At 39.4% G+C, this 21,972-nt stretch overlaps 1 protein-coding gene across 1 annotated transcript; it reads right to left on the reverse strand.

Moving 5' to 3' along the window:
* Window positions 1–334: 334 nt before the first annotated feature.
* Window positions 335–20,367, reverse strand: LUM (lumican). The gene is made up of 3 exons (XM_073651648.1): window positions 20,163–20,367; window positions 15,924–16,832; window positions 335–2,096 (listed from the first exon to the last, which is right to left on the reverse strand). The coding sequence occupies exons 2-3, from the start codon at window positions 16,810–16,812 to the stop codon at window positions 1,945–1,947; spliced, it is 1,041 nt and encodes a 346-aa protein (XP_073507749.1). The 5' UTR covers window positions 16,813–16,832; window positions 20,163–20,367; the 3' UTR covers window positions 335–1,944.
* Window positions 20,368–21,972: the final 1,605 nt, after the last annotated feature.

Here is a 21,972-nt window from a genome sequence, read left to right on the forward strand (position 1 = left end):
CATGAAAGTTTATGATATATTCTGTACTTTATACTGTGATTGTGTACCTGCTGATCCCCAGGTGCCCGTTGTTCTGGCCAATTTTTTCCTTTTTGTATTTTTCAGTTTATGTTTATTTATATTACTCAATAAATGGTATTCTTACATTCATTTGACTATGTGTCACATATGTAGGTATAGTTAGTTTGGTGGACACAGAGCCACTGATCATATATATTGCTTTGTGCTGATTAAAAAAAAATTGCCAACTAATTTGTACAACCTATATTCTAAAATGGAGATTTTATTGGATTAAAACTACGGTAATTTGATGTTTTATTTTCTGATGCCCAGATTGATTTTTTATAGTCTTTATTAAACAAGTATCTTGAACATTACAAAGTACATCAACCAGCAAGGTCACAGTATTACATTGAAAGTAAAATGAAGGATCTGCCAAGCAGGGGCGTAAGTATAGAAGGTGCAGAGGTTGAAGTCATCTTATGGTCCTGTAGCCTGTGGGTGTTCAAAACGTCACATTTTCCCATATGAGCACAATACAATGAGAGACATGGAATTGTTGGGAACGCTGTTAGAGATGTTGAATTAGCGTCCTTTATGTTTCACCTCTACTCTCATGCACTATGAAAAAAAATTGCTTTTGCGAAACATTAACATTGTAAAAAAGGTTTTATTGCTAACAAATGGAGTAGTCCACACAGCAGATTACTTGCCATTATGCAAGATTTTTTCTTTAACAATTATTATGACATCATATTCTCAGCAAAGAAAAATAAGAGATTTGTCAGGTGAGAAAGCAAATAACCGGCAATTAGTACTATGTCAAATATGTAAATGCACAGTAAAAAAATGGCAAAGGATTAACCAAAGAGGCCCAGAAGTCTTTATATGTGATTAAAATATACATTGACTTTCCAGCTGATTTTAATTGAGCACAGTTTGTGACAAATTCTAAAAAGGCTACTATCACATAAACTAATAGCTATTCCAATACCTGAGTACATCTGTGGGCTTGGCATAAAACTAGAATTATGATAGTAACAGAAGAATAAAGTTCAGATTACACAGATTTAGTTAAAATAGAGAATTAAACTATACATATAGTCAGGAAGTATAGCCCATAATATTAGTAGTATCTATTTTTTTTAAACATTCTACATTGCAACATATTTATCTGTGCTGAAATGATGCATGCTAGTGGTCTAGTGGTCTACAATGTCTCATACTTATATAGTAACTGACATCTTGCACTAAGAAATTTTGGACCTTATATATAAAAGCTAATGCGGACGATAACTGGAGACAGTATCAATATTAACAGTAACAACTAATCATCTAGCTATTATATTTTTTTAGTGTGTCTTTAAGATGTTATCAGATTAATTGCCAACAACTCCACGTCTTGTCTGCATTTGTTTTCATACATGACGCCCAGTGTGGCTTACATCCCATTTATGTGCAATCATTTATACTTTAGCATTACGATATTATCAATAGTTTGTATCTTTTCTGCCTTTTTGTGCATCTGACAATGTGTTATTTTGTCGTAATAAATGTTCATACTGTTTTCAGATGCTGTGTGCTAAGAATACTACTATTTTTTGTAACTTTAAAAATGGTTGGGGTTTCAAAGTAGATTACCATTAATATGCTATGTATATTTACATTTTAATATTCAACATTATCTCCCATCAAGGGTTATTTTTTACTATTTTTATTTTTTTTCCATGTTTTGCTATTTAATAAAATATAGCTTGAGCTAAAATTATTGTTCTGCCTTATTTCCTAGATCTTTACACTTGATTCACATGCATTTAACCTGTTATGATTTCTGAGGATTCATATCTCAGTATATTTATACATATTATTAGATTTCTTTAACCTGAACAAATTGTGAGGATGAATCATCAGCTTTCAGACCACTTCATTGACAAAGTTTCCTTATTATAACTCAACATCTGAAGCCATACGGAGACAGTTGTGAAGCTCCTGAGGGAGGTCAGCTCGGGTGATATTGTTTCCATCCAAGCGCAGATGTTTAACTCGAGAATACTCCAATGGACCAACAACTTTACAAAAGCTGCTCAGATCAAATTCTGCAAAATAAGAATATGCATTAGATGCTGGATATAATCTTAACACTTCCATATATGCATCATGTCAGGGCAAATTTTACATTATTATGAACCAGTTTCTATTCTATACCCATCATAAAGTTTTAAAGGGAACATGTTATAAGGGTGTGGACTGTATTGCCCTGTTCCCGTCCCTGAAGACAACAATCGCGTAATGAGAATCGTGTCATGCATCTCTATGTGTCTATTGAGTAATATGTTAATGTGAAGTATAATATGCATAATGGGTAGCAATGTATGATGTTGGTAGTGTACAGCATAGGGTAAGACATAGATTAGGACCTAGGGCATAAGATAAGGACAATAGGTTTAGTACATACTGATATAGAATAAGATATAGTTAATGTTTGGGAATAGCCCACAGTGAGAGAAGGATAGCAAGGTTTGAAAAAGGACTCACTTCCTGATAGTGAGCAGATAGGGAAGTACAGTAACAAGGTCAAGATCAAGTGCAGTGGGCTGCTAGAGCCAGCATGTACCAATTGTTCAAGGCAGAGGATATCGTACTGATATCCTGTGTGGACATTCCGGCAATGTCAGAAGCCCAAGGCCCTACATGGGGGCTGATGGGCGCATCATGTCCCTGGCGCACAGGGAAAGATGGATGCGGAACCATGTGAAGGGCAGGTGGTTGATCTCGGGAGCTCTGCAGAACTGGACAGGAGATTCCAAGGGTTAACGGAGTCAGTGGGCTTAGGTATAGTCCAGGAGGAATGAATGGTAGGGCTGAAGATGTCTCATGCTAAGGAAGTAAGAAATACTAAGTATTGTGCCTTGTCCCACATGTTACAACTTGATAAACTTGAACTGACCAGTAAACGTTTGCTTGCTGCAATAAACTTGTGGTCCCCTGAGTTGTGTGCAGTGGCTCCTGAAGATAGAGGCCTGGAAATAGCAGAGGCCTGAGGCCTACAAGTGAATGAGATGCAGCCCACACCTGACAGCACACTGGGACACTATTTTCCTGTAAAGTTCCAGAGCTTAACTGAACAGCAGCTCGGTCATGACTACCACTCTTGGCATTTTACAATGTCATCAGGTTTTCTTTCAGCCCTCTTTTATATCATTCTGGCATGTCCCCAATACATTCTGCAAGGGAAAAAAAAGAGCTTATATTATACTCACATACACTGCGGTCCAGTCCGATGGGCATCTTTGGTCTTGATCTGGTGTCTTCTCTCCTTACAATCGCAGTCCTCCTTTCCACGCAGTGTCCCCTCTCATGCTACTGTACAGGCGCACTTCTCTCTGCCATGCCAAAGCCTTAGCATAGTACTGTAGTGCGCATGCCTGGGGAAAAGGCCAAAGAGTGCCGATAACCCATAGGTAAAGTCGGAGCATTCACACTGCAGTACTTTGCTCTGCCCTCGGTAGGGCAGAGAGAAGTATGTCTGCACAGGAGTGATAGGGGACACTGTGGATGAACCACACAAAGCAGGGGAAAAGGAAGGTGATAGTAAGAAGAGAGGAGGTCCCGGATCAAGACCAGAGATGCTCATCAGACCGGACCGAAGTGTATGTGAGTATAAGAAAAGCTCTTTTTTTATGCCTTGCAGAGCGGATTGAGGACATACATACAGCATTCCAGAATGCTCTAACAGAGGGCTGAAAGATGCTGATCCTACTTTATATGGGGAAAACCTGTTGACAGTTTTTTTTTAAGTATTTCAGACATAGGCCCTACCAATATTGAATCTGTCATTTGTGAAATGAAAATCCAAATACTTATTGCTTAGAACATATTTGCTGGGTGCAGTTAGTGTGCATTTGAGCTTCAATTTGGGCTTGTGCAATGGAAAATCTCCTTGCATTTTCCACCCTACTCTTGAATCAAAATGAATAGAGATGGATGAATTTATTAGAATGAAATTGAATTCTAGACTTGTACAAAAATCTACATTCTGGAGAATATGGATTTTTTTGTAATTCATTGAAAAACAGCAACCAATTGTAGTTGCCATCTTGCTGAACAGTTAAGAGCTGGCAAAAGGTTAAAAAGAAAAAAGACAATACTCATCTCACTGCTCACCTCTTCGACTACCTTCACTGCTCCCTGTCCGTTGTCAGGTTCTTTGTACCTCCGTCATGCCACATCTCCAGCCTACTGTTAACTCTAGGCCAGGACTTCTGTGCATTGATTTCCAAAGCATGCTCATGGCTGGAACCCCTGACGTAGAGTCAACATTGAGATGTGACAAAATGGAGTCGTGGAGAACCATGCAGTGGGCATGCAGCAGCAAGGGGGTTTCGGAGAGGGAAGCATGGAGGTATGATTTTTTTCTTCTTACATCTTACATTTATTATGCTCCAAGGTCTGTAAAGATCCCAGAAAATAATAAGGAACAATCAATTCCCAGAGAATAATTTTACTGCAAATTCAATTTCTAAAATCTGGTTTGGCGACTTTAAATTTTGTCAGATCTAATAGTCAACAACACTCCTTTATATAGAAGCAACTAGTTTAAAACATATCAAATATACATAATAAATAGTGTTGAGCCACCCCCATAGTGTTCGGGTTCGGTTCGGTTCGTCGAACACCGGGATGTTCGAGGAACTGTTCGTCGAACTGTTCGTCGAACACCTTAGAACACCGTCGAACACCGTTAAAACCAATGGCAGGCAAACAAAAACACAAAGAAACACATAGAAAACACCTGCAAAGGTGTCCAAAAGCTGACAAACTGCTCAGAAGACACTCTCTTTAAAAAAGACCGGCCGGCAAATTCAGCAGCGGCATACACCGGTACCCGACAATTTAGACAAGAAGGAATAGAGCATCACACATAGATTAGATAGATAGAAACATGTCAGTCACACATATAAGTAGCACAGTGACAGTGTTGGTTACTGCACTTGTCATTTAGTGTAAAGGATTTAGTAAAAAAAATATTAGTGTTTTCATGCACCGTCTCTTTAAAAAAGCCGGCCGGCAATTCAGCAGCGGTACCCGACAATTTAGAACAGAAAGAATAGAGCTTCACACATAGATTAGATAGATAGAAACATGTCAGTCACATTTATAATAAGTACAGCGACAGTGTTGGTTACTGTACTTGTAATTTAGTGTTAAAATAAAGGATTTATTAAAATAAAAATTGGCGTGGGGTTCCCCGTAATTTTAGTCTCTAGCGGAGTTTAAGCAGACGGCTGGGGCAGAGGTTTGAAGCCTGGGAAGGGGGTAATACCCATGGAGCTTCCCAGGCTACTAATATCAGCCCCCAGCTGAATACCTAGCCTTTACTAGCTATTAAAATGGGGGACCCCCCCCAAAAAAAATGACGTGGGGTCCCCCCTATGTTAATAGCTAGCAAAGGCTAGGCAGACAGCTGGGGGCTGATATTAATAGCTCAGGAAGGGTGCCATGAATATTGGCCCCCTCCCAGGCTAGAAACACCAGCCGTCAGCCGCCCCAGAAATGGCGCATCCATAGGATGCGCCAATTCTGGCACTTAGCCTCGCTCTTCCCACTGCCCTGTAGCGGTGGCAGTGGGGTAATAGGGCTGGGGTTGATGTCAGCTTATAATGCCAGCTGACATCAAGCCCAGGTTAGTAATGGAGAGGCGTCTATAAGACACCCCCATTACTAACCCCATAGTAAAAGTTAAAAAAAACACAAACACCCAGAATAAAGTCCTTTAATTGAAATAAACACACAATTCTTTATTGTTCTAAATTAAACCATACTTACCGTCACGCCCATTCCAGCTGATGCCAACGATCTCCTGTAATAAAAATAAAATAATAAACCAACATCATCCTTACCTTCCCATGGTTCCCAGGACAGCTTCAGCTCTGCTACATTGAGATGACAGGCTGGACCGCAGGAGAAAGCTGCCATCCAGCCTGTCATCCCGCGGACACTGAGAAGCGCAGGCATGCTTGCGCTCCTCAGTGTCTCGCTGTGACGGCATCCAGATGAGCCGAGGTCATGTCCAATGAACTCGGCGCACCTCATGCACGTCACTGACAGCGTGGGAAAATTTTCCTGCACTCAGCGCTTCAGCGTGGGAGAATTCTCACGCTGAAGCGCTGAGTGCAGGAGAATTCTCCCATGCTGTCAGTGACGTGCATGAGGTGAGCAGAGATCATTGAACATGAACTCACCTCATGCACGTCACTGACAGCGTGGGAAAATTCTCACGCTGAAGCGCTGTCAGTGACGTGCATGAGGTGAGTTCATGTCCAATGATCTCTGCTCACCTCATGCACGTCACTTACAGCGTGGGAGAATTCTCCTGCACTCAGCACTTCAGCGTGAGAATTTTCCCACGCTGTCAGTGACGTGCATGAGGTGAGCTGAGTTCATTGGACATGACCTCGGCTCATCTTTATGCCGTCACAGCGAGACAATGAGGAGCGCAAGCATGCCTGCGCTTCTCAGTGTCTGCAGGATGACAGGCTGGATGGCAGCATTCTGCTGCGATCCAGCCTGTCATCTCGATGTAGCAGAGCTGGAGCCGTCCTGGGAACCATGGAAAGGTAAGGATGATGTTGGTTTATTATTTTTCTTTTATTGCAGGAGATCGTTGGCTTCAGCTGGAATGGGTGTGATGGTAAGTATGGTTTAATTTAGAACAATAAAGAATTGTGTGTTTATTTCAATTAAAGGACTTTATTCTGGGTGTTGTGTTTTTTTTAAATACTTTACTAGAAATTCATGGCGGTCATGTCTAATACTGGCGTGACCCCATGAATTTTGGGCTTAGGGCCAGCTGATAATACCAAGCTGGCCCTAACCCCTTTATTACCCAGTGAGCCACCGCACCAGGGCCCTGGATGAGTTGGGTACAGCGCCAGAAGATGGCGCTTCTATGAACGCGCCATTTTCCGGGGTGGCTGCGGACTGCAATTTGCAGCGGGGGGGGGGGCCAGAAAGCTTGGGCCTCCCTGCGCTGCAGATTCCAGCCCCCAGCTGCCTAGTTGTACCTGGCTGGACACAAATATAGTGCGAAGCCCCACTTCAATTTTTTTTTATTATTTCATGAAATTCATGAAATAATTAAGAAAAAAAGGCCTTCCCTATATTGTTGTGTCCGGCCAGGTACAAATAGGCAGCTGGTGGTTGGGGGCAGCCCGTTCCTGCCTGCTGTACCTGACTGGACACAAATATAGTGCGAAGCCCCACTTCAATTTTTTTTTATTATTTCATGAAATTCATGAAATAATTAAGAAAAAAAGGCCTTCCCTATATTGTTGTGTCCGGCAAGGTACAAATAGGCAGCTGGTGGTTGGGGACAGCCCGTTCCTGCCTGCTGTACCTGGCTGGACACAAATATAGTGCGAAGCCCCACTTCAATTTTTTTAAATTATTTCAGGAAATTCATGAAATAATTAAAAAAAAATTGACGTGGGGCTTCGCACTATATTTGTGTCCAGTCAGGTGCAGCAGGCAGGAACGGGCTGCCCCCAACCACCAGCTGCCTATTTGTACCTGGCCGGACACAACAATATAGGGAAGCCCTTTTTTTCTTAATTATTTCATGAAATAATTTAAAGAAAATTGACATGGGGCTTCGCCCTGTTTTTGAGTCCAGCCAGGTACAACTAGGCAGCTGGGGCTGGAATCCGCAGCGCAGGGAGGCCCAAGCTTTCTGGGCCACCCCCGCTGCAAATTGCAGTCCGCAGCCACCCCGGAAAATGGCGCGTTCATAGAAGCGCCATCTTCTGGCGCTGTACCCAACTCATCCAGGGCCCTGATGCGGTGGCTCACTGGGTAATAAAGGGGTTAGGGCCAGCTTGGCATTATCAGCTGGCCCTAAGCCCGAAATTCATGGGGTCACGCCAATATTAGACATGACCACCATGAATTTCTAGTAAAGTATTTGAAAAAAACACAACACCCAGAAAAAAGTCCTTTAATTGAAATAAACACACAATTCTTTCTTGTTCTAAATTAAACCATACTTACCGTCACGCCCATTCCAGCTGAAGCCAACGATCTCCTGAAATAAAAGAAAAATAATAAATCAACATCATCCTTACCTTTCCATGGTTCCCAGGACGGCTCCAGCTCTGCTACATCGAGATGACAGGCTGGACCTGCAGAACGCTGCCATCCAGCCTGTCATCCCGCAGACACTGAGAAGCGCAGGCATGCTTGCGCTCCACAGTGTCTCTCTGTGAGGGCATCCAGATGAGCCGAGTTAATGTCCAATGAACTCGGCTCACCTCATGCACGTCACTGACAGCGTGGGAAAATTCTCCTGCACTCAGCGCTTCAGCGTGGGAGAATTCTCACGCTGAAGCGCTGAGTGCAGGAGAATTTTCCCACGCTGTCAGTGACGTGCATGAGGTGAGCTGAGTTCATTGGACATGAGCTCACCTTATGCACGTCACTGACAGCGTGGGAGAATTCTCCTGCACTCAGCGCTTCAGCGTGAGAATTTTCCCACGCTGTCAGTGACGTGCATGAGGTGAGCCGAGTTCATTGGACATGACCTCGGCTCATCTGGATGCCGTCACAGAGAGACGCTGAGGAGCGCAAGCATGCCTGCGCTTCTCAGTGTCCGCGGGATGACAGGCTGGATGGCAGCGTTCTGCTGCGGTCCAGCCTGTCATCTCGATGTAGCAGAGCTGAAGCTGTCGTGGGAACCATGGAAAGGTAAGGATGAGGTTGCTTTATTATTTTTCTTTTATTGCAGGGGATCGTTGGCTTCAGCTGGAATGGGCGTGACGGTAAGTATGGTTTAATTTAGAACAATAAAGAATTGTGTCTTTATTTCAATTAAAGGACTTTATTCTGGGTGTTTGGTTTTTTTTTAAACTTTGACTATGGGGTTAGTAATGGGGGTGTCTTATAGACGCCTCTCCATTACTAACCTGGGCTTGATGTCAGCTGGCATTATAAGCTGACATCAACCCCAGCCCTATTACCCCACTGCCACCGCTACAGGGCAGTGGGAAGAGCGAGGCTAAGTGCCAGAATTGGCGCATCCTATGGATGTGCCATTTCTGGGGCGGCTGACGGCTGGTGTTTCTAGCCTGGGAGGGGGCCAATATTCATGGCACCCTTCCTGGGCTATTAATATCAGCCCCCAGCTGTCTGCCTAGCCTTTGCTAGCTATTAAAATAGGGGGGACCCCACGTCAATTTTTTGGGGGGTCCCCCATTTTAATAGCTAGTAAAGGCTAGGCATTCAGCTGGGGGCTGATATTAGTAGCCTGGGAAGCTCCATGGGTATTACCCCCTTCCCAGGCTTCAAACATTTGCCACAGCCATCTGCTTAACCTCCGCTAGAGCCTAAAATTAAGAGGAACCCCACGCTAATTTTTTTTTAAATAAATCCTTTATTTTAACACTAAATGACAAGTACAGTAATCAACACTGTCACTGCACTTCATATATATGTGACTGACATGTTTCTATCTATCTAATCTATGTGTGATGCTCTATTCCTTCCATTCTAAATTGTCGGGTACCGCTGCTGAATTGCCGGCCAGCTTTTTTAAAGAGACGGTGCATGAAAACACTAATATTTTTTTTAATAAATCCTTTACACTAAATGGCAAGTACAGTAATCAACACTGTCACTGTACTTCTTATATATGTGACTGACATGTTTCTATCTATCTAATTTATGTGTGATTCTCTATTCCTTCTATTCTAAATTGTCGGGTACCGCTGCTGAATTGCCGGCCGGCTTTTTTAAAGAGACGGTGCATGAAAACACTAATATTTTTTTTTATAAATCCTTTACACTAAATGACAAGTACAGTAATCAACACTGTCACTGTACTTATTATATATGTGACTGACATGTTTCTATCTATCTAATCTATGTGTGAAACTCTATTCTTTCGGTTCTAAATTGTCGGGTACCGGTGTATGCCGCTGCTGAATTGCCGGCTTTTCATGTTTCACTGTGAGCACAGTTCCCATCGATTTGGGCAATCACTGTAATGCCACAACCACCATGGCTGTGGCATTACAGTGAGTGGCAGACAATCCCTGCATGATTGGTGCTCTAAATAGCGCCAGACATGCAGGACACGCTTTTGGTGCACGAACAGTTATCGAACATAACCTCGAACAGCCGAATTTTTTGCAAATCGTTCGGGTTCGTCGAACAACTCGAACACCGCCCAAAACAGCTCGAATTTGAGATTGGCGAACAGTTCTAGTCGAACACCGCTCATCTCTAATAATAAACTGCACATTCTTTTTGTGTAGTGATCTGACATTTTTATTGATGCTATTTTAGGCTAGATGCAATGTTTTGATGCTTTCTTGTAGTATTAATTTTAGCATTGTTATGGGGACAGAGAATGTGCAATTTTGGCATTTTATTTTTTTCTCTTTATAGTGTTTATTGATTTCATTAATTAATTTTATGTTTTGATAGATCAGACATATAAGGGCACAATTTTATCACATATTTATATTATAGTTTTATTATTATTAATATTATTATTGTTATTTTAATGGGAAAAAAGGTTAGTGATTTAATTTTTCATATTTTAAAAATATCTCTTGTCTTTGCTTTATTTTTTGGAAACCTTAGGGGGTTTGAACCTGTAATCATGTGATTGCTGGTATTATATATTGAATAACACAATATTTTTGTATATAATAAGAATCATGGGATCCTAAGAAGCTCTGCCACAGATTGATATTCATAGTATTGCAGTTATAACAGGGTCTTTAGCATGCCCTTGGCTGTCACGGCAATCCATCGGCTTTCCATTATTGCATCGCCCATGGGAGTCGATGGGCATGTCAAACAGGACGCACCCATGACTGTGTACTCTAAATGCTGTTGTCAGAAATTGACAGTGGCATTAGGGCGTTTACAGCAGCGTGTGGAGCTTATCTCTGATTGCTGCTGTTAGAGGCAGTTGCTGGCTGGGCAACACAACCTCATCTGATGAGCATGATGCATCATACATAGCAAACTGACATAGGACATACCTGTACATTCAATGTTGGAAAAGCTTAAACGGCTCATGTCACCACCATATCAGTGCTTAGATTTAATTGTAATATGGTGGACACTTTGATTTGGGTAGTAGAACTTCATTTTTGTAAGAGGGTGATTTAGGCACAAATAGCACTACGCAAAGTCATTACTCTGGAGGATAAAGACTAGGTACTGGTTGCCAGATGGTCCCCAGCAAGCTAATCTACCTTTACTAACTTTATTGCTCTCTCTATTATAAATGTTTGGGTGTACAATAACTTTTGACATTTATTTATCCAGAGTTCTAAGAACAGTATAAAAATCAAGCAATGTAAATAGACGCTACGGAATCTGTCTATTGGGTTAGGGAAATGTTGCAGAAAATAAATTGATGTAACTGTATCTAAGAAGAAGACATTGCATATAACCATGTAATGTTATTTTATCTCCATATATTTTCCAACCGAATTTTAAAATAACATCTGGTACTGAGAATAGAGGCGATGCTTAAGGATGACCCGATTTTTCCTGTAATCAATTGTAACCACATCTTTATAATGAAGATATAGTTGAATAATCAGCTGTTAAACATTAGATGTTTTTTTATTATCATGCTGTCCAAGACTCTTCTCTAAAGCCATTCGTGTCCAGAAAAGGCTGAATTGACATTGCTAGAGAACAGGGTGGGAACAGGGACAGAAGAGTATCTTTTACTCAGGTGGAAGGCACACTCATTTCAGGTAGCACAGTATATAGATCCATTTTTGATGCACCGTACAGTGCACAATTTTTGAGTGACATAATGTGTAGGGCTGTTTTTAGGAAGTATCATTCATATTCAGAGGACACACTTGTAGCCTTATTTTTGTCATTACAGGGAATTTTACAGAATAAGCTGTAATGTATGTGTACATGAGGAATAACACTATTTCTGGCCATTATACAGTCCTACTCATCATTATTGGCACCCATCAAGTGTAAGTACATTATGTGGAATATATCTTGAAAAAAATAAATCAAGTAATACAGTTTTTTGTATAGAGCACTCGTGTTAAATACGAAGAAGCAAATGATTAACAATAATTTAAAACCAAAAACAATGGGAAGGAAAAATAGAAAAACATAAAGCTTGCTCTGACACTGGTATTGGCACCCTTTACATTAATTTAGTATGGAAACACATTTTGACTCGCCTGTGGTAAATCACAAAAGAGATTCTCGTGTGATTAATTGTCGCTGCCCATTTGACATGAGTTAGCCAATGAATGATGACTTCAGTATTTTAAAAAGCCACAAGGTAGGCCCTGTTCCTTTGTCACAATGGTGAAGACAAATGAGCTGTCTGAGTACATCAGAACTACTATTATTTGAAAACACAAGACTTCCAAAGGGTATAAGGCCATCTTCAAAGACCTTGGTATCCCAGTTTCAACCATGCGCAATGCTATTAAGAAGTTTGCCAAGCATGGAACCGTCAAGAACCTCCCTGGACATGGGGGAAAGAGGAAAATTGACAAGAGATGTCTTTGAAGGTTGGTGCGAATGGTGGAAAAAACATCACGTCAAACATCCAAAGACCTGAAGGCCAACCTGGAACAGTCTGGGGTCATGGTTTCAACAAGTACCATACGCCGCACACTAAACCAAGCAGAGCTTTATTTGCGAAGGCCAAGAAAGAAACCATTACTGAAGAACAGACATAAAAAGGAATGACGGATCTTTGCCAAAGAGTACCTTGACAAATCATAATCCTTCTGGGAAAATGATCTGTGGACAGATGAAAAAAAATGAGATTCTTGGCAATGCAAAGCAACAGTTTGTTTACTGACGGCGCAATGAAGTCCATAAGGAAGAGAACACCTTACCAACAGTTAAGCACAGTGGATGATCCATAATGCTATGGGGTTGCTTTGCGGCGTCTGGTATTGGAGGCCTTCATCGTATCACAGGAATCATGAAATCAGAGAATTATCGAGAGATTTTAGAGCGAAATGTCCTACCCAGTGTAAGAAAACTCGGTTTGAGTCGAAGATCATGGGTCATCCAGCAAGACAATGACCCAAAGAACACAATGATCCAAAAGTACACAGGAATGGTTGAAAAAGAAAAAATGGACTGTTTTAAAATGGCCAGCAATGAGTCCTGACCTCAATCCCATTGAAAATCTTTGGGGTGAGCTGAAATCTGCCATTGGGAAAAAGAACCCTGCAAACATTTAAGAGCTTGAACAAAATGTAAAGGAAGAGTGGGAGAAAACTTTAGCTAAGGAGTGCAAGAAGATTATAAATGGCTACAAGAAATGTTTGGAGGCTGTCAGCAATGCCAAAGGGTGTGCAACTAAGTATTAATTAGGGGTGCCTTTATTGCTGTTTCCTCTTTGAAATTGCAACATGGAAGTTGAAATACAATGTTTTATTGTTGTATTACTTTGGATCACTAATTAAAAAATCCTGAGGATATAAATTTGGTACATTTCCATTTATCTCTGAAGATATTGTACAGTCTATGAAAAAAAGAAGGGGTGCCAATAATGGTGACCAGCACTGTATGAGTTGTATCCTACAATTATATGAGTTGCACTCTGCAATGTTTATCACTTTCTCCTCTGCAGCCTTTATTTCTCATTTTTAGTTGTCTCTGAGTTAGTTGGTGGAGGCAAGCTGGTATAATGTATCCTATATAATGCACACACAGATAGAGATTCTTGTTCTTCTCTATGTCTAGCACATAGAAGCAGTAGCAGCATAGAGAAAAATATACAACCGCATAAAGGACATTATACAACAAAACTGAGTAATGTAGATGTGAATCCAGTGTTGAAATGTCATAGATTATATGCTAGAATCTGGTGCATGATCTGTGTGCCTGTGTCTGGGTCAATACCTCTCCCGCTTCTCCCACTCTACTACCCATAGACTTTAACAGAAACTGTAATCTGATACGTCAATGAGCTTGCAATCTCTGCTTTAATCAAAATTGATTTTAACAGCTGATAAATTCAGGAAGAAGTTGAATGATAAGGCAGGGGAGAGGACAAGAAGTGGCTTATAAGTACAGAAAAAAGCATATTTTTCCTATAGGATATATTACAAAGTTTCTTATATTCGCTTGTGCTGTTTGTTGAAATAACTGTGACTTTTTGGATTTAGAGGAAAACAGAATTTGGTAGCTTTGTACAGTGTGTGGAACTATAAAGAAATTTTCCTAGTAAAGAGGGTGTGGATCTGCTGCATTCGTGAGGAACCAGAAACATCTGGGTGGCAAATTCTGCAGATGTGTCCGTAGCTGGAACAAATCATAATGGTGGTCATGGCCAAATGGAGAAAGCAATGAAGCAACATGTATATAAATGTGAGGAAACATCACATGTGAGTCACTGAATATTTGAAGAAGCCCTCAATTCTATTTTTTTTTATTAAATGTGTGTGTATGTGCATATAATGTAGTGTGTGTATTAATATATTCACCTACCGCCGCTTACTCCGGTGTCTAGCGCCGTTCTTCTCTTCTTTTCAGTGATGTCACTGCTCTGCAGACTGTCCTTTTTATGCTCCACTCTGTGTGAACTGGAAGTAACTTTTACAATGTCAGCCTATGGAGCGTCAGAATGAGGCACCATACACTTTTATTGTAATCGAGATTTAGGGTTCACGCATAGAGCATAGACTGAGCTTGCTAGTAGCAACTGCGGTGACATCGCTGAGAAGGGGAGAAGAACGACGCTGGATACCGGAGAGAGCAGCGACAGATGAGCATATTAATACAATCACACTACATTACATGCACATGTACACACATTTAATTTAAAAAAAATAGATGGGAGTGTTTCTTTAAGTCATACTGGGAGCTTTGGTTTCTTGTGGCATAAAATTATATAGCAGGGGTAAACCTAACTTAAAGAAGCACTCCCATCAAAGTTTTTATCCTCAAAATATATTGCAATTATGATACTATATGTCACTGTGTGCTTACCGTTTATCATTTTGCTTTTCTACCCAGATAATTCTTCTCTTTTCTCTGCTCTATTTATAAACAGGAAGTCTCTGGTCCCTGCATTTCTCATTACTCTCTATAACACAGGACCCAGCAGCTCTGCTCCTCCCACTGCCATGGACTTTTGCAGTGACTCATGACTCATACATGAAAAATTGACCTCCTGTTTCTACATAGAGCTCAGAAGGAGTCAGCTAGTCAGTTTTTAATCATGTGATGTCATAAACTTAATGGAAAAGAGAAGAATTATCTGGGTAGAAGGCAACATGAGCAATTGTAAGTACACAGTGCTATGTAATATGATGACTGCAATATATTAAGAGGATAAACATTTTGATGGGATGATTGCTTCAACAACTGACGTATTTGATTATTAAATAATTCCACCATTGGAAGTAATGCAATTAAATACATTGAGAGGATAAATTCTAATATACTTGACATTAAAATGTAGTCACTGCATACTGACCTTAGATGCTACTGATGTTGGAAAGACAATGGATATTAGCATGCTCTCCAAAAAAGCTTTTACTTACTGTTGGCTCAATATAATATCAGTAAGATTTTCTCTATAGACATATTACATGTACTCAAAGAGCTTACCCATACCCAATAATAGCATTCAGTACTCAGAGTTGTAACACAATGCATACTGGAAATTTGGAAACTAGTTTTAATCCATAATACTTTTAAAATAAAACTTTTTAAACTCATTAAATAAGCTTGACTTAAAAAGCAATATTTTAGAGTATTTCGAAATTATTAAATTATCGAAAGTAAATTGTAAGTGATATGTATATGAAAAATGTTTTCTAAGTCATAATCATGTTGTGTATTTTTTTCATTTAAACTTTGCCTACATTTCTCGTAATGTGAATTAGAAATATTGAACTCACTTTTAATTTTGTTGACATGCAGGTAGAAGTTTTCCAGACCTTCATTCACAGCTGGAATTTTTTCAAGGGAATTAAAAGAAAGGTCCAGCTCCACAAGGGTTGAGATGTTGAAGGCATTGCCAGGTACCCCGGAATCTTTCAGATCATTGTGGGACAGACGAAGATATTGAAGAGCTTTGAAACCTTGAAAGTATTCATCTGGAATATTGCCAATCTTATTGTTGTCAAAATATAAGAAACCTACACTTGGGGGAAGTCCAATAGGTAACTTTGAAAGCTCGTTATAGCTTAGGTCAAGGTACAAGAGTGATTTTAGGCCTTTGAATGAACCTGAAATGGATTCCCCTTTAAGAGCATTGTGCTGCAATTGTACAACAGTAAGGTTTTCCAAACCTTCTAAAATGTTTGGATTAATCTTGGAGATTTTATTGTTGGTTGCATACAATTCAACCATTGTCTTTGGCAGTGGTCCCACAAGCTCAGTAATGTTGTTAAAACTTACGTACAATTTCTGTAGCTCTTTCAGCTTGGAAAATGCTTTTTTCTTAATGTTAGCATTGCTTAAGTGATTGTGGTCTAAAATGAGCCATTTTAAATCAGTCACATTTTGGAATGCATCATCCTCTATACCCTCAATCATGTTGTTCTGCAGGTACAGGTACTGGATTCCAGAAGGGACCATTGGTATTTTTTTTAATTTAAGATTATCGCAATACATAGCTGAAGGATAATTATATGGACAGTTGCATTCTGGTGCACAATTAGCAGAGGAGGGTCCAAATGCTAAATTTGAGGGGTAATCATCTGGTACACCATAGTCATAATCATACTGGGGATATACACTGCCAATTATTAGCAGTACAAATAAGGGAATTATTTGGAGGTGCATTGCTGCAATTTATATTGTACCTAAATGAAGAAAAAAACAAGGAAAGATTAGTTGAATTATTCTATTACACTTTCACATAGGTGAAGATAGATGCAAGTTAAAGTGATCTGTCTCCATGGCACTTTCTTTTTTATCTACAGTACTTTGAAAAAGTATTCATACCTCATGGACTTTTCCACATTTTTTTCACATTACACACACAAACTTAAATGTATTTTATTGGGATTTGCTGTGATATACCAACACAAAGTAGCAAGTAATTGTGAATTGAAAAGGAAATGATATATGGTTTTCTAATTATTTAAAAAATATAAATCTGAAAATTGTGACGTGCATTTGTATTCAGCCCCTCTGAGTCAATAATTTGTAGGACCACATTTCGCTGCAATTATTGCTGCAAGTCTTTTGGGGTATATCTCTACCATCTTTGCAAATCTAGAGTCTGACATTTTTGCCCATTCTTCTTTGCAAACTAGCTCTAGCTCAGTGAGATTGGATGGAGAGCATCTGTGAACAGCAATTTTCAAGTCTTGCCACATTCTCAGTGGGGTTTAGTGCTGGACTTCGACTGGGCCATTCAAACACATGAATATGCTTTGATCTAAACCATTCCATTATAGCTCTGGCAGTATGTTTAGGGTCATTGTCCTGCTGGAAGGTGAACCTACACCTCAGTCTCAAGTCTTTTGCAGCCCCTAACATGTTTTTCTATAGGATTTTCCTGTATTTACCTCTATCCATCTTCCCATCAACTCTGACCAGCTTCCCTGTCTCTGCTAAAGAAAAGGATTACCACAGCATGATGCTGCCTCCCCCATGTTTGACAGTGAGAATGGTATTTTCAGTATGATGTACAATATTAGTTTTCTGCCACACATAGTGTTTTCTATTTAGCCCAAAAAGTTCTACTTTGGGCCCATCCAACCAGAGCACCTTCTTCGACAGCTAGTTGAGTCCTCTACATGTTTTTTTGCAAACTGCAAATGGGACTTCTTATAGCTTGCTTTAAAAAATGGCTTTCTTCTTGCCACTATTCCATAAAGGCCAGATTTTATAGTATACGACTAATAGCTGTGTGTGGACAGATTCTCCCACCTGAGCAGTGGATCTCTGCAGCTTCTCCAGAGTGACCATGGGCCTCTAGGCGACTTCTCTAATTAGGCTCTCCTTGCTTGGGATGTCAGTTTAGGTGGACGGCCATGTCTTGGTAGGTTTGCAGTTGTGCCTTAGACCTTCCATTTTTAGATAACTGATTGAGCAGTGCTCCGTGAGACGTTCAGAGCTCGAGCTATATTGTTATAACCTAACCCTGCTTTACTCTTCTCCAAAACTCTTTCCATGACATGTCTGGTGTGTTCCTTGGTTTTCATGATGCTGTTTGATCCCAAATGTTCTCAAACAAACCTCTGAATCATTTGCAGAACAGCTGTAGATATACTGAGAATAAATTACACATGTGAACTCAATTTACTAAATATGTGACTTTTGGATGCAAGAGGGGGCTGAATACAAATGCACGTCACAATTTTCAGATTTTTATTTTTAAAATATTTAGAGAAACATGTGTTATTATAATGTGAAAAAATGTGGAAAGGTTCATGGGGCATGAATACTTTTTCAAGGCACTATAAACCATGTTTTACAATAAACATTTAAAAATAATGATTATTGGTCTCTAATGTTAAAGATAAAACACATATAACCCACCAAGAAATAATGTTTTTAGGTAATACTAATGCATTGATGTGTTTTCATACAAAGGAGATCTAAATAAAGAATATAGATTTTTAAGGAACTGAAAAAATGTAATAGCTTTTTATATATTTGTTCCCAGGGGTGAAGAAAAATGAACCTATGTCTCTTAATAGGCATAGATCTAATATGTGTTGGTAAAATAGTGACCAGCTTCAGGTATAATACCTTAACAAAACAGGAGGAAGGTCAGACTTCCCACCTCGTAGGCGGGGTTTAAGAAGATTTCTTTACAGATGTTGGAGCTCGAGTAGTTAGGCGAGAGGACAAATAGCTGTTGGCCACAGATTGATTTTATTCCCTCCCAAAAAAATTCAACTTTTTCAGGATTTATTTGATTAATCATGGTCCTTTTTGATAAAATAAATACACTTCAAGCTCAAATTCTCAATGCTAGTGTTACTGTAATTAATGATTTTTATGCCATTAATTAATATTTCCTAACTGTCATATATAACTAATAGTCATATTTCATCACTGTCATATATAACTCATCATCAGATATGAAAGTTAATAATTGTTTGAGTGATTAGGAAAAGCAATGATCCTGGAAGCTACTGTATAAATCATGCCTACTTATATAATTGTATATAGTATGCATCTTCAAGGAGCATTTGAGTGTGTTCAGACAGTGCACTTCTTGTACTTTGTTTGAAAAAAACAAGGACTGGATGCATAAAAGAGTCTTTCCTTCCACATCCATTTCTGATTTGGGTGGAAGAAAATGTATCCAAAATCTGCACTGTTAACTAAGCAGAATATTTAAAAATGTCAAATATTTAAAAATGTTCAATTCAAAAGGCACAGCGATAAGCTATAAGTGCATCAAACTTATTATGCATATTATGTTAGTTCTCAAAGTTCTCAAAGCCACTTATTCAATTCCTTTGTGCTGTGCAAAAAATGTTTTGGAAAAAAAAAATAAAATGAATGCTATTCAGAAATGTAATGCTACTTTCATACGTTGCATTTCATGCTGATTGTGTATTAGCATTCCAGCAGTATAGATTTAATGCTTTTATATTGCTTTCAATACCCACTTACTTTGCTATTCTCATTCAAAACTTCAGTAATTCAAGTAACAGTTCGAACAACAAACTCCAGTAAACCATCCCTCAAAAGTAAATTCCAATAACTTATTCAGCATGAAATAATTCAGGATAATTGCTCATTTCATACAATGTAAATGCATTCCAGATGATTTTGTATTTTTGTAGAAAACAAAGGAAGCAAAGAAAGTTACCAAATTAGGTTTTACTGTCATTCTGTGTTCAGAGTATTTGACATTAAATGGAAAAAGAAGTTGAAAAGAAACACTAAAGAAATCTATGACTTATTCACTATAACAAATGCATAAATTGTCATAGGTGCCTCTTAATTGTCATAGATGTTAAATAAGAGAAATACATGAAAATTGGAATAAGAATGTATTTGCATTAAATATATCAGATTGGTTAATATTCTGCAATATATTATCAGAGTAGTGGTTAAAGTTAAAAGAAAATTGAATTAAGTATTGTTCATATCTGTTTTGGCAGTGTCCCTCTAAACATAATAAAGCTATCATAACAATACACTTAGCGGAGACCATCACCTACCTCTTTCTTTGATGCTGCTCTCTTTAATTCCCCACGCAGATTAAAAAAGAGACTGAATCAAGTATCATGTGCTGTAAACAGTGTCAGGAGAGAACTGCCTGCCAGAATCACTGTAATACAGAACTGCAAAAAGAAGAGGGAAGAAAAAAAAAAGTAGTCACACTGCTCTTATGTCATCATGGTGTGCTTGTGGTGTGGCATGTAGAATTATTACTTTCTAAGTAAGTACAGGTGGAAGGCTATCAAAGCACAGCCCATAAGCAGAGAAAAAAGGCAACACAGAAAACTTTTTCTAACTTTTGTAATTTAGATTTGCTATTTGGAATAAGATTAAGCTACAACAGAAAAAGTCCACAGAACATTACCACAATTTCCAGCGCCAGAACACAGAACTAAATTCAGTTTTGTATTTAATTTTACAGTCTTATTTCAGATTATTGAACCACAAGAAATGTCACCATTTGTCCAACATTTGTATTTGATCATACGGTTTTATTTCAGATTATTGACCCAGAGGAAATATCAAGCTGGGTTTTATTAATTTAAAAAATATACAAATGAGGGGGCTTTGCATTCTTGGCATGACCAAGAGCTTGGTGCTCCATTTTGCCTCCCTCAATTTGTATACTGAGCAGTTCCATGACTCTTATTGACAGCGCTCACTTGGCCAGAGCGAGCGATGCCCTAACCGTGGTGCTGCACGTGCACACTGATGATGCAGGAGTCACTTCAGCATGCATACAGTAAGGGGACAGGTTTCTCTTTCATCATTGTCTCCTGTCATGGCACAATGCAGATCTACACTATAACATACTGAAGACAGGAGGAGCACCTAACTGATCTCTTCTCCTCTCTGAATCCGTTCACTGCACTTCTTGGTATAGAAGCAGCGGTACCATGAAAGGAGGCAATGATGAAAGGGGGATCTGCCCGTGTACTGTGTGCACGTCGCTGATTCTTGCATTGTCAGAGTGCATGTGCAAAACCGTGGATAGGGTTTAGGCATCGTTCGTTCGTTGTTGGCAAGTGAGCATTGTCAATCAGAGTCAGGGAACTGATCAATATGCAAAGTGCTTTCAGTTAATTACAACAGTGAAATGTTTACTACTAATATGATTTTTATAGGGCTAAGTCCCCTACATAATCGATTAATTAATTCAGTTTGCATTTTGGGAGTGATATGGCCTGTGCACATCATGATGGAGCATAGCACCTTGAACACAGGTGAACATTAATTCTGAGTGTGTTCTTTACTAATATGGGAATAGAAGATATTAAAGGGAACCTGTCACGTCCTATCTACTATCTACACTGCCCCCATTGCTTTGTTAGTGATGCAATGTACATCACTAACAAGCTTTTTTCATTAAAATCGGTGGTAGTATAATGATGTCAGAACTTTATATACATTTTGTTCTTCCTGCTCGTATTCAGTCATAGGGGTGTGATTCTCTCATTCAGTCATAGGGGTGTGATTCTCTCATTCAGTCATAGGGGTGTGATTCTCTCATTCAGTCATAGGGGTGTGATTCTCTCATTCAGTCACTGCTGGCGCTGCCCATGTATTTGAATACTGCTCCCAGCAAGGTTGAGTCTAGATCGGAGGTGATTTTTTGTGCTCCTCACTTTAGCCACTCCAATCTAGACGCTTCACTGCTGAGGAGACTAGATCGGAGTTGCTGGAGTGAGGGCCTCAAAAAATCCCCTCCGATCTAGACACAACCTCTCAGTTCTTATGAGACTATTCACCTAAACTTGATGAATTATCTTTATTAGTAATTCCTCTGAATTATCATATTTCCATTGTGTT

The sequence above is a fragment of the Phyllobates terribilis genome, unplaced genomic scaffold (assembly GCF_046119375.1).
Source record: "Phyllobates terribilis strain yellow unplaced genomic scaffold, ASM4611937v1 Scaffold_11__3_contigs__length_659146591, whole genome shotgun sequence".
NCBI lineage: Eukaryota > Metazoa > Chordata > Amphibia > Anura > Dendrobatidae > Phyllobates > Phyllobates terribilis.

What these genes read in the sequence shown, in the direction of transcription:
- LUM (XM_073651648.1), bottom strand. Translation starts at nt 16,812, where the DNA reads ATGCACCTCCAAATAATTCCCTTATTTGTACTGCTAATAATTGGCAGT. An exon ending in GCATGTCAACAAAATTAAAA is followed by an intron (nt 2,097 to 15,923) that starts GTGAGTTCAATA and finishes CTTATTTTGCAG; the next exon opens with AATTTGATCTGAGCAGCTTT.